Source organism: Alexandromys fortis, unplaced genomic scaffold, assembly GCF_014885135.2.
Source record: "Alexandromys fortis isolate MF-2015 unplaced genomic scaffold, M_Fortis_MF-2015_v1.1 scaffold_98, whole genome shotgun sequence".
In the NCBI taxonomy this organism is placed as follows: Eukaryota; Metazoa; Chordata; class Mammalia; order Rodentia; family Cricetidae; genus Alexandromys; species Alexandromys fortis.
In genome coordinates, this window is record NW_026068002.1 from 3,817,068 (window position 1) to 3,830,602 (window position 13,535).

At 42.5% G+C, this 13,535-nt stretch overlaps 1 protein-coding gene across 2 annotated transcripts in view; it reads left to right on the forward strand.

Annotated features, from left to right (window-relative positions):
• Positions 1 to 11,619, forward strand: part of Farsb (phenylalanyl-tRNA synthetase subunit beta) — a 67,251-nt gene extending 55,632 nt beyond the window's left edge. The window contains exon 17 of one of the 2 annotated variants that reach the window (XM_050161045.1): positions 11,086 to 11,619. In XM_050161045.1, coding sequence (XP_050017002.1) covers positions 11,086 to 11,237 — 152 coding nt within the window. In that variant the 3' untranslated portion in view covers positions 11,238 to 11,619. The remainder of the gene's footprint in view (positions 1 to 11,085) is intronic. The other variant, XM_050161044.1, reaches the window with a different exon arrangement.
• Positions 11,620 to 13,535: the final 1,916 nt, after the last annotated feature.

Consider the following 13,535-nt stretch of genomic DNA (forward strand, 5'->3'; position numbering starts at 1 on the left):
TCTTGTCTTGTTTTGATTGAGACAAAACCTTGCTGTGTAGACCAGACAATCCTTGAGCTTGTGACCCTTCTCAGCCTCCTGAGAGCTGGGATCACAGGCCTGTGCCACCATAGTCTGTTCAGTGTGGCTTTGACATGGGCCAATTTGGGTAGAGCTTTCCCGTCATAATCATGTATTGCTGGATTCTGTAACATAGCCACTACAAATATTTGCTGTGTTTTAGGTCAGTATTGCTGTGTGAAAATCAAGTGAGAGATTCAACATAGAGTCAAATTTTTGTCAAGCTGAGCTTAGCTTTGAAGTGTCCAAACAGTAGGAGACCTGAGGGAACCTGGCCCTCTTTATTCTTACCTTATTTGACATCACCTTCTTCTCCCAAGTAGGTTTGCACTACACAACATTAGCTGCCTTGCAGGGTTCTGCTCCCTCCGAGTGCCATCTTGTCATTTCTCCCTCATCTAAGACCCTGAGTCATGTCTGCCCAAGCCAGATGGGTGCTTCTGTCTCCATTGATTCACGTAAAGGCCAGATTGTTCTGGGAAACAAAGAGGGAAGTCTAGTTATAAATGGAGGGGGAATGGTCATGTTTGGTCAGGGTTTTGGGACAGGGATAGGGTGCTCCCAGAACTCTTTTCATAGTGGTTTCATCTCAGACTGCAGTCAGCTATGTGTCCAAGGGTTTTTGACTCATTTTAATTAGAGATGAAATTCAGGTCACAATGTGCACGCTGTGGTTGCTCTCTGCTCCTGAGTACAGCTTTGTTTCTGGGGCATTTTAGTATACAAAGATTATGCAGACGCAGAAAGCACTTGTTCGTTTAGTTTTAAGTTTTTCAAATAGAACACTTATGTTTGCCTTTTACTTCTGGTACTTGAACCTAGGGCTTCCTGCATGCTAGACAAACACTCTACCCCTGAGCCATCCTCACCCTAGCATGGATACTCTCACTTCATATTCAGAACTTGAGAATATTTACATAATATACTTGATTTTACAGTTCTCTTAGTTTACACCCAAAACTCTGGGTTCTTAACACATATTCATCAGTTTGCTTATACTCATCTGGCTATGCCATTATAATTTCAAAATGAAAATTCCAGTATTACTGTCTGACTGTTGACTGATGTTTCTGTTCCACCAGATCCCACAGCCATTAGTCCCAAATAAACACAAAAAGGTCTACATTAATCATAAACTGGTTGGCCTAGTAGCTCAGGCTTCTTATTAATTCTTACATCTTACATTAACCCATTAGTCTTGTCTGTGTTAGCCACATAACTTGGTGCCTTTTTCGGCAAGGCAGTCACATCTTGTGTCCTCTGCGTCTGGATGACAATTGCAGACTGACTCTTTCCTCTTCCCAGAATTTTCGTCGCCCCGCCTCTACTTCCTGCCTGGTCACTGGCCAAATAGCGTTTATTTAAAATACAAGTGACAGAGTACAGATCATTGTTCCACAGCAATATGACTGCTGAAAATTGTTTAAAAACTAGTCACTTCTTTTTATCCTTAGGATATATGCGTAGATAATCAGCTTTCATTTCCGCTTTGACTCAGTTCCTCTCCTGCCTTCTGAGGCTGTGTTTGTTGTTGCTGTTGTTTTTTCCTAGGCTTTTGTTCTTTCTTTTGAGATAGGTGTTTCTATATAGCCACAATTGGCCTTGAACCCACGGAATCACCTTCACCTCCCAGATGCTGGAATTACAGGTGTGCTCCACTGACCTCAGCCTTCATAATTTCATTTATACTTGTGTGGTTTGCCTTTAGACATAAGTGCACATGTATGTTTATACACCCTCTGCCTTCTCAACTGAGTGGGCAGTGCTCTGTGCACTGGTACATCGCTGGCTTCTTGTTCCAGCATCCTACATGGAGGCAGCCTGTGGGGTCCTTTTTCCTTGCTCCTTTACATGGACCTAGAGTTGGACCCGTTCTCTGTTGGCGAACATTGGATTGTTTCCAGTCAGTACTACACTGAAGCCTTGCGCTCATGCTATCTGATGCTTTGTCTAGAAGTATGGAGTTACTGGAACAAAGGGTATGTTGGTATTTGCACTAAGTATGGCTGGACACCCCTGTTAGACCTTTGATTATTACACTGCAGTTGCAGTGAGTGAGACCTTGTTTACACTAAATTGAAGGTCTGTTTGTTTTTTCTGCTGTTTGCAGTCTCATAGATGGGAAATGGCATCTCACTGCATTTGACCCAAATCTTCCTTGTAAGAACAAAGGAAGCATATTTTCTCATTTATGTAAATTTTTAAACATGATACAGTCATTTATTAATTTCTTTCCTTCTGGAATCGGACTTTCTTAGTTGAGAAGTTTCCCACCATCGGCGATCAGAAAGGAATCCCCATGTTCCCTTTGTATCGCATTGCAGTCTCCAGACAGTCGCTCTTTACTCTGAGCACAGGAATGAAGACTGGGCTCCATCTTTTTCAGAGAGAGCTTCATAGGTTATTTGTACTTAATGTTTTGCAGTTGTTACCATGGTTTATGTTAAATTTCACTAATTAACTTCCCACATTTACCTTATTGTAAATGCCTTTTGAAATTCATGAAGAGATTGAGAGAACAGTATCTTATGATTGCATTCAATTTGTATATTTAAATGATAAAATAACTTTCAGAGGTCCTTCATTCAAACTGGATAGGTACAAAAGGAAACAGGATTATACTGAGTGTAGGTAAGAATTAGAATGAAGGCCTGACTCACACCAGGGTAAAGGACATAGAGCCCCAGCATTACACAGGTTGTCAGAGACCTCAAGGCCTATGGTATTCATCTTCTTTCATTAGTATTATTTCAATAAACATGCGAATACACACATATACCAGAGTTGGCATCATGATCCTTTTAATCTGAAGGCGTAAGTCACGAACAAGGCCACACCAGTTTGGAGTTATGATTAATAGGGTGTTATTTATTTAAAGGGGAAAACTTACAGATCACCGTCCCAGACAACAGCCATCTGCACAACCAGGAAGGGAGTCTAGTCTCCGGCGGAGCAGGAAGTGAAGAGAGCGAGCAGAGGAAATAGCCACTTTTTTAAAGGGAGAGAGACCACGCCCCAATGGGCTGGTATCACAGCAGCTATTGGTTGGAGGGGCGGAAGGACCTCCCGCAACACAAAGCGAAGTCATCCCACCATTGGCAGCATTTCTCTGTTTTGCTTCCTCCTTACTCAGTGTGAACCCAAAGGAATTATTTTAGTAATCTCACTACAAGCTAGTAGCTTATCTGGTAGAGTTTATTTAGGAAACTGGGAAGTTTTAAAGATTGCTTCTCACCTTTTTTAGAGGACACTGAAACAGGATCTTGTATAGCCCAGACTCCCGAGTAGCTGAGGCCGGTCTCAAAACTTCTGATCCTCCCACCTCTACTTTCAGGATTTATGTATGTATATTCTATAAGCTATATTTAATAAGCTATATTCTAGAAGCCTTTATAGCTACTTTTACTTTTACTCTGAGTTTTAAAGTTGTATTAATTCATGATCTGCTTTGTTTAAAAATGAGAAATATATCTTTTTCTGTGAATTTGGGGGGCAGTGGTTTATTTTTGTTTGGTTTTTCTTGTATACTACAGTTTTTGGGAAACTAAAGAAAGAGGACTAAGTGATACATCTTTAGAAACCCATTTACAATAGTAACTAGACAGCTTTAATATGGACTACTTAAAAAATTATTTGGCCAACTGATATGTAAACATAAAGGAAGGAACATGACAAAATGTCTTTAAATGGGTAACTATAAACAAAATTGGAAAAGTAGATTCCAGTATGATATGGATGCTAACTATAATGATGATAATACTTTGCTTGGGCCAGTGGGTAAAGCCTACAGTCTGAGGTCAATCCTTAGGAACCATTTGGCGGAAGGAGAGAACTCTCTCCTATAAATTATTTTCTAACTTGCATTGTGACACATGTACACACACACACTCTCCAAAATAAATAAAAGTGTAAAATGAAAGCAGTACAATACACTGTTTATTAGTCTTAGGATCATGGCCCCCAGCTATGCCATAGTAAAACAACACTGGATGTTGCCATGGATTTTCATTTTTTACCATGGAATTAGGCGCTTTTTTAAAAAAGATTTGTTTATTATATATACAGTGTTTTGCCTGCATATATGCCCGCATGCCAGAAGGCGGCACCAGATCTCATTACAGATGGTTGCGAGCCACCATGTGGTTGCTGGGAATTGAACTCAGGACCTCTGAAAGAGCAGCCTTAACCTCTGAGCCATCTCTCCAGTCCAGGCGCTTTTAACTTATTTACTTTTAGGTAGGTCTTCACTGTTGTAGCCCAGGATGGACTTAAACTCACACTCCTCCTGCCTTAGTCTTTCAAGTAGCTGGGACTATAATGAGGGTTGCTGTTGGATTCAGAGGATTTTATTAGTTTCTTTTTTGTAAAATGAGAACAAGTGTGTGTCCTGTTTACACTGTAGTTTTATTAGGAAAAGAAGATGCAGGAACGAGTGAGCCTATCAGGGATGGGCAGATTACTCCTCAGAGTGAACTTAGAGATTTTATGTCTGCTGCCAGAAAAAAATCAGCCCTGTGTAAGAAGGCTTCTGACCAGGATTTAGGACCTGGATTCCAGTCTTGAATCTAAGGTTTACCTGCTGCAGGATTCTGTTCTCCCATGTGAGCTGTAGGACAGACAGGCCATCTATCTGCAAGGCTTTGTCCAGTTCTTAGATCTGTGATTGAGTTCAGAAGTAGCCTCTGCTGTGGGCTCTGGTGCAGCTGCTCCTTTTTACCTGCCTAAGCTTTTACCTGCTGTTAATTGGGGTACTTACTCATCTGCTCAGATAGTTTAAGCCTTGATTTAAGAATCTAGACTGCATCTTATTAAAGATTCTTTGTTTTGTGGGTTCTTTAAAAATGCAGTTCTGGGGCAGGACAGCTGGCTTGGCGGTTAAGGCACATGCTGCTCTTCTAGAGGACCTGGGTTCATTTCCCAGCATCCACAAAGGCGGCTCAGAATCCTCCATAACTCTTCTGGCCTGAGGCACGAATGTGGTGCCCCTACATAGGAGGTAAAACACTCATTTACAAATTTAAATATGGTTTTTGTTTTTGGTTTTTCGAGACAGGGTTTCTCTGTAGCTTTGGAGCCTGTCCTGGAACTAACTCTTGTAGACCAGGCTGGCCTTGAACTCACAGAGATTTGCCTGCCTCTGCCTCCCAAGTGCTGGGATTAAAGGCATGCACTGCCACCACCACCTGGCTTTAAGTATTTTTTTAATGTAATTTTATTTCCCCAAATGGGTTGTATTCTGTGGTTGTAATGCTGCTAGTGTTCTGTTGTATTAATAGCATCACAGAGTATCCCTGGGTATGTACTAAGGGTAGAGGTGACACACTGTCAGTCTGCTCTGTTCCGTCTTTAAGCTGTATTTATTTATTGTAAACCAGAGGAAGTTTGCAAACATGAGGAGGTGGGCAGCTTGGCCAGAAGCTCAGAAGCAACCTGCTGCAGCCACATGTGCATGGCCTCTTCACCTCTGGCTTGCTCTCCAGCCTGTATTATTGCTTGCCTTGGGCAAGGCTCCTAATCTCCTAGTGCGTCTCTTCTTCCCATCTGTAACTTAGAGCGTGCAGAGGGTTTGGCCAGATCCCCACTCTGAGACATCTCACTCTGGGGGGGGAGGGGGTGTTGGAGGAGCTGAGCAGAAAGGAGGATACAGCTCCCTTTCCCCTCTACTCATTAAATTAACTCTTAGGAAGTGACAGCCATGGAAGCAAAGACTGGATTAGGTGTTATAATTTGAAATATGTCCTTGTAAGATGATTTTAGTGAATGAAAGGGGGCTAAATTTTTCTGACATTGTCCACTGAGGAGTCCAGACTGGTCTCAGCCTGGCAGCCTGTGTTTCCTGAGGGAAGACAGGTGTGAACCACTGTGCCTGACAAAAGGTGGTTCTCTGTTGAGGACATATCTCTATGAGAAGATGAGGTCATTTGGATTTTGCTGATTTCCTGTAAGAATAAGGTCCCAGGTCCCTGTCCTCATTTGTGGTAGAGTACATGGTGCCAGGTCTTGATCCTGGAACCCTCCCCAAGCCATGAGTTGGAAAGTTCCAATTCTCTCTGGTCCACTGCCTCCCTGTAAGAGTTAATGGTGTCTGCAGGTGTGTTGGGATTAGCACTGTAAAGTTGTGGAAGGGCTTTTCTTTCTTTTGATCTTCAGAAACGGATGAAAGATGGCCATTAAATTCAAAGGATTAGGTCCCCTCTCTTTATAGACTTTAGGTACCACAACTATTCACTTCAAATGCAAGGTGAAGAATTGTATACATCTGGGAGAAAATGGGTGTTTTATATTACCAGTCGGAAGTTATTCCGTCTCCCCTTACAAATTAAATGGTCTTTGCAGAGGAATTTTCTCCTGAGTGTACTGAGATCAGAAAAAAAAAAAAAGTGTTTTTGTGTTCATATCTTGGTGGTGATGCTTTGGCTCCTTAAGGTCCTGAAGGCTTTTCTTTTACAAGTTAATGCCTTACCTATGGTGGTGGACTTCTTTCCTCTACTGTCCTGTCCTCAAAAATCTGCTTATTCTAAAACCTGAGAACAATGGCACCATAGGAATGAAATTGTGTATGTATGCAGGGTATAATTGAGTAGAAATTATTTATTTAGTGTGTAGGGTTTGGATAGGCACCAATCCATATTACATAATCAGTCATTTTGAACAGACTTATGACTTACTGGTATCTACAGGTACACGCTTCCCATTTCCTCCTTGAGTGTGGGGATATGTGTGGTGAAAGCTGATGATGATGGTTTCTGTTACTAGCAACAACACACTACTTTACCAGCGTTCTCTGCCCCTGCTAATTTTGTTATTGATGATGTTCTTTTTTTTACAGTTGGATAATAAAGTGCCTATACAATCACTTGTGAGTTTGAATCTCAAAATATGTATTGGCAATATGAAGAAAGGGAAGAGTAAAGTTAAACGAGCAGCTGATATTTCAGAGCACGTGAAATAAAGTGTAAAGGAGTAACCTGGTTCTAGGCAGTGGCAGGAGTGTGAGACAAAAGCCTCATGCTTTCTTACACACACACACACACACACACACACACACACACACACACTCACACTGGTGCTCTCAGATGAAGCGTTCACTCATTTCACCTAAAGCTTCTACTTCCGATGCTTCATGAAATTAAAGGAACGAGTGAGTGTATGGAAAGCCTCCGCCAACTCTAGGCTATAATATAGCTCTGAAAAGATGGGTGCGAAATGAAACTGTGAAAAGTGTTTGCCAACGGGCAAGAGAAGGCACTCCCAAATGCTTTGATGGTCAGTTAGCCAGAAAACGCGCTAAAGACGGGGTGCTGTGCTAGATTATGGGCCCAGGGATGACCCCAAGGACACAAAGACTTTAATTAAGGGGCTTATTCACACCCCACTAGGTTTGGGAAATTAAGCTCTTCTTTGTGCCTGACTGGTGTTTCTTTTGTCTGGCCTTCCACGTGTGTTACAAGAGAGAGCAACATTTTCCCAAAATGTGTTCTACCTTAGAAGCCGGTATCTGCGCCAGACTTTATGCAAAGCCTTGTTTGTCATGGCATGGAGTCATGCAAATGTGGGTGGGAGCCGGTGTGCTGGACCTTTCTTTCCACGCTCTCGCACAGGAGAGAGTGAAGGAACTCCAGAGCCTCGTTCACAAGGCAGTGGGCAGTACACTTTCTGCAGACACAGCATGTTGCCTTGTCTCCAGAAATACGTTTTTGACTGTGGATTTGATAAAGGCGTCTTTGGCTACAGTCCAGATCTGACTTTCTGAAAGCCTTTGCTGTGGCCTTCGGATGTGATGTCGTGTGTTTTCAGACAGACTTTATGATGCATTAGTTGTAGCTGGAGCTTTTGGGTCACATCTGTCCACCTGGGTGCTGAACTGCCTCCTGTGCCAGCAGTGGACATTTTGAGCAACAATTCCTGAAAAGAAACTGTCTGGCCATGAACAAAAACTCTCTCAAGGAGTTTGTGTCTGCAGAGACTTACGGACCGATTGGAATTTCAGTAGTGTGAAGAGATTGAGATTTTGTAAGTTCAGAGGCTAATTAATTAATTACTATATATTGGCCTAGCCTTAGCCTTCTGGAGCAGCCATTCCTTGCTCAGCTCTATATCTGAACTAACAGCTCCTAGAGGCTGTTAACAGAACACCAGCTTCCACCAGTCCAAAAGCTAAGAATGCCATCAGACAATATTTTAGGTCTATTGAAAAGCTTCTCCCATCTCGATGTGTATGCCTCTCTGGCACACCCACCAATGCATTTTACGCTGCCTTGATTTGTGGCTGTCTTTATTCTGTAAAACTAGAAACCCATGAAACTACTTTTATGTTAGAACATGGAATTTGGGGTAACCAAAATCTGTGTTCCCAGGCCATAGTCATTCAGAATGCTCCCGAATAAACGATCTCATATTCCCTTTAAGATGAGAGCCATGGTCTTTCCCATAGCAACGTCCTCACATCTGGAAGGCCTTGGACCCGTACTGTGGGCTCTGTGCCCTCTGTGTTGTTAATGAGACAGTTCTGCCCTTGAGTTCAGTTTGCTCTTTAAGTTTTTAAAGTACAAAGAATGCTTCTGTTTTTGTCATTTTACTCCACCACCACCCCCTCCAACATTTCTACTTCACTTGCACCATCAGTCAGGTGGAGGGTTTGTTTCTTAAGGCTCTCCCTACCCCTGATGTCAGAAGGCCTTTTTGCATGCCTTTCAGTTTGCGTATTTGGAGAGCAGAACCTCAGCTTGATCTAACTGAACAGGAAACGTGAGACTCATCACCAGAACCTGTTAAAAGTGGGAGAATGAAAAATGGCACTGCAAGACAAAGTCGCCCCAAGTCCAGGTGTGCAGTGTGGTAGAACAGAGCTGATGGCTACAGGGATCCCACCCGGCCTTGCTACACGTGAGTGAGGAGCCTGGTGGCCAGGAGCCTTTGAACAGTGCTTGTGACTTTGGGCCCATGTGAAAGTCTGAACTTTTGACATTTTCATCACTTTTTGTACTCTTACTTTGGAACATGTTACATAGCTTTGAATTTTCTTTTTTTTCTCTGGGAAGAGAAAATGACATTTACTGGTATAAATATTTTTGTTACTGTACACCTAGCTGATTAAGGAGCTAAAGCAAAGTTTGGTCCAAATTTATAGGCAAAGTAAACCTGGGAACTGAAGAAGAATATAACTGAATTTTACTTTAAAAAAATGCTGTATCAAAATGTTATATGAGGTAAAAGTTCTGATTTCTTATCTTGGGCTTTATTTTGCCAACATTGTCAGAACTAGCACATCTGGCTTAAATTCTAAAATAGTTTGGTTTTATGCTTCAGTAAAAATGAATCCAATCAAATTGGAATTGAAAATAGATAAAAGGGAAGCTTTGGTCCAGCAAGGCTGTCGGGAAGGTCTTGGGCATTTCCTTTCCTGGTGGCCTTTCCAAACAGGCCAGAATCCTTGTTGGGTAGTACATGTGTGCGCTCACAGCCCTGTCTGCGTCAGGGAGGGGTCTGGCACACCCCAGCTCTGGGGCAGCTGAATGCACTCCACGCAAGGTCCTTGACTTGTTATTTGAAAAGTCCTTTACATCTCACCTTTAAGATAGCAACCCTTCTTTCCCCTCTCCTCATTTTTCCTGTCATTAGGGCGTGGTTGTCAGTCTTGTTTTTAAAAACCTTTTAGTAATGGATAGTATTGTCTTTTAAGTTATATTTTCATTTTGACAGGACGAAAGTGTGTCATCTTTATCAGATTTAACCATAATTACTATCCCTGCCAGGCTCTCTGTTATCTATCGAGTTTGGTTTCCCAGTTGTTTTATGCCATTATTTTCCTCACCCCTTCCTGGGTGTGGACTCATGAGCAGAGCCAACTGCAGCACTACAATGGACAGCTTGCTTCTGTTGTGAAGGAGTCTCTGAGCCTAAGGAGCTGTGAAGAAAGCACTGCTCAGCCATGTTGCCTTGGGCTTGAGAATGACAGAAATGTTTTCCTGTTGTTTCTGAGAGTAGAACCCAGTATCTCCACACTGATTGGGCAGTCTGTGTGAGTCTGTCTCTATGGTATCAACTCAACAGTAACAGAGTCCCTATCCGCCCATCCAACTCTGTTCTTAATTATGCTGACCTTGGAGCTATCAGAGGCGCAGCAGTGTGCTCCCGCATAAATAATGCACTTGCTCTGAGTGGCAGGCTACAGGCTTGTGGCCCAGCTCTGCGGGGTATTTATAGTTCATACCAGTAAACATTTTGTTTGAATCCTTCAGGAGCCTTGGGCCTGATCCCTTTTCAAGTGGGTGTTGAGAGAAATGAATCAGCATTGTTTTTAAACTCCAGCAGAGTCCAGCGTGTCAATAAGCCTTCCGTGACTCAGGAGTGGGCATTGGGCCTGGGTGGTTCCTTTTCAGCTGGTTAAGCCTCAAGAATGGTCACTGGGTGGGAAGCTGAAGCTGAGCTCTGGCAGCAGATAAAGAAAGCTCTCTGGCTGCCTTGAAGTGAAACAGGAATCAGCCAGGACTGGGGTGGGGCTGGCATGGGGTGGGACTTTACAGACTACTCCCAATATGCTAGGGGGCTCTTTTCAGGCAGGGACACGGGTGGCGTTCTGGCGATGTGGCCTGTAACCACACGTGCAGGTTAGCTGTGGGTTTCCTGTGTAATAAGCTGAAGTGTGCCGTGGTAAGGAGTGAATGGAGCTGCAGTAGGTTTCTTATCCAGCAAGTACTGCTGTGGGAAAGCCTGCTTCCTAGCACGCACCATCCTGCAGGCTCAGTGTTTTCCTCTCTTCTTAGTGTCCTTCTTGGGACTTAGTTCCCTCCCAGCTCAGCCCCCATGATCAGAAGCATAGGGCTCTCATATTTGTTCCGGAGTTTCTTGGTGTAACACCGTAAGTGCTTCTTAATACTAGAAAGTGTGAGGATGCACTGCATAGCCAGGGTCTTAAAGAAGAATGGTTATTTTTAAAGGAGGCCCATAGGCTTTTAGTGCTAAATGGCTATTGACTTTTATCCCCCAGAAGAAATATTGATTTCCTCTCCCTCTCTGTTTCAGGTTCTGCATTCTTCCCTGGGCGGTGTGCTGAAATCTTTGCCCGGGGTCAAAGCATCGGGAAGCTAGGCGTCCTTCATCCTGATGTTATCACCAAATTTGAGCTGACCATGCCCTGTTCCTCTCTAGAAATCAATATTGAGCCCTTTTTGTGACGTTGGTCTCGGCTGTATAGTTCTGTCTCTAAGTGTCCCTTTCCCTCCTGTGGTATCCTTCAGCCCCTCTTATGGGGAATATCCATTTGTGCTTTAATGTTTAATAAAGTGAAGTGTGCTGTCTGGCTTTGGGGAGCCGCATTAGGCCAGCTTGTGGAACAGCCAGTGTGGATCTGTATGCACTGGTGAGTTCTGGAAGCAAAACTATTGCTTAGACATCAGAGTGCCGCTGTTGCTCATGACTCCGGTATAGCAGATTCCATGCTTTCCTTATTAGTGAAACAAGTGATTGATAAGAACACACATTGTACATGATTAAGCCTTTTCTACTCTTGACATGTATAAGTCAATAAAATCAGTACTTTAAGAAAATCTTTAAGAATCAGTTTTAGTCACACAGTGACAGCCTTCCAAGTCATCTTTTTTTAAAGTTTACTTACGCTTATTTGTGAATATATGTGTATATGATTGTAGTGTGAATATATGTGTATATGGTTGTAGTGTGAATATGTGTATATGGTTGTAGTGTGAATATATGTGCATATGATTGTAGTGTGAATATATGTGTATATGATTGTAGTGTTGTGAATATATGTGTATATGATTGTAGTGTTGTGAATATATGTGTATATGATTGTAGTGTGAATATATGTGAATATGATTGTAGTGTGAATATATGTGTATATGATTGTAGTGTGAATATATGTGTATATGATTGTAGTGTGAATATATGTGTATATGATTGTAGTGTATATGTAGTCTGTGCCTATCCTAGCTAGGGATATTGTTACTGTGTTGAAACATTATGACCAAAAGGAACCTGGGGAGGAAGGAGTTTATTTGGTTTATACTTCCACACCAGAGTTCATTATTGAAGGAAGTCAGGGTAAGAATTCAAACAGGACAGGAACCTGGAGCAGGAGACGATGTAGAGGTCATGGGGGAGGTGTGCTGCTTGCTTGCCCCAAGTGGTTTTCTCAGCCTGCCTTCTTACAGAACCCAGAGCCACCAGTCCCACAATGAACTGAGCCCTCCCCCCATTAGTCACTATTTAAGAAAATAACCAACATTCTTGCCTACAGCCTGATCTTAGGGAGACATTTTCTCAGTTGAGGCCTCTTCCTCTCTGATGACTCTAAGCCTATGTCAAGTTGACAATAAAATCCAGTTGGCACAGTGTGTGTGTGTGTGTGTGTGTGTGTGTGTGTGTGTGTGTGAGCGCATGTGCCTGCTCATGTGTGTACATGTGTGTGCAGTTTCTAATAACTTAGTAAGATAAGGTTATTAGTATGTTATGGAATATTCCTTTACACTGTGTGAAAATGTATTACTGTGATTAGCTAGGTAGGAAGAGGTTAGGCAGCTAGGCAGGAATAGGGAAGATGAAAGGCAAAGTCACCAGCCTGACACAGATGAGGTTAAACATACAGGAGGAGAAGTAAAAGCTACAAGCCACGTGGCAGCACATAGATGGATAGAAATGGGTTAATTTAAATTATAAGAGCTAGTTGGAAATAAGCCTAAGCTATAGGCTGAGCTTTCATAATTAATAGTAAGTCTCTGTGTCTTTTTTGTGAGCTAGTAGCCCAAAGAAAATCTGGTTATACTAGTCCTCATTGGGATACAAATAAAGACAACATTTATACTGTTCATACTCATTAAAATAGCTAATGTTGGAGCTTAAGACGTCTTAAGAGCCCTGGCTGCTCTTGCAAGTCCTGAATTTATTTCTCATCGCCTACATGACAGCTCACAACCATCTGTAATTCCAGTGATGCTCTCTTCTGGCCTCCAAGGGCACCAGACACATGGTGTGCAGGCATAATGTAGGTAAAACACCAATACATATTTTTTTAAAAAAAATTTAAGGGTTCATATTTAAATGATGGCTCAAATGTTTGTGGTACAGGTGGGACTGTTGGGTGCGGCTGGTGAGAACGTAAAATGACACAGCCAGGAAAGCAGTTGAAACCTGAAACACCATCTAGCTATTTCATCCATGTCATACAGCAGTCTTATGCAGATATTCAGTATTATTTATAGTAGCCACAGACCACGAAGCCCATTTTATGAAGGGCATGCATTTAAGAGGAATGAACTCCTGATAGCACAAATGAGCCCTAGCGTGCTAAGAGAAAGAAGCCATACAGAAGAGACTGCGCGTGGCCCTATTTAGGTAGAAATCAGACAGGAGTGGGAGGGGTTAACCAGAGATCTCAACGAGAACTCTGGGTGCTTCAGTCACTAGGAGACAGAGAGCTAGGATTTAAATGGATGTCTTTATCTTACCCTTCAACA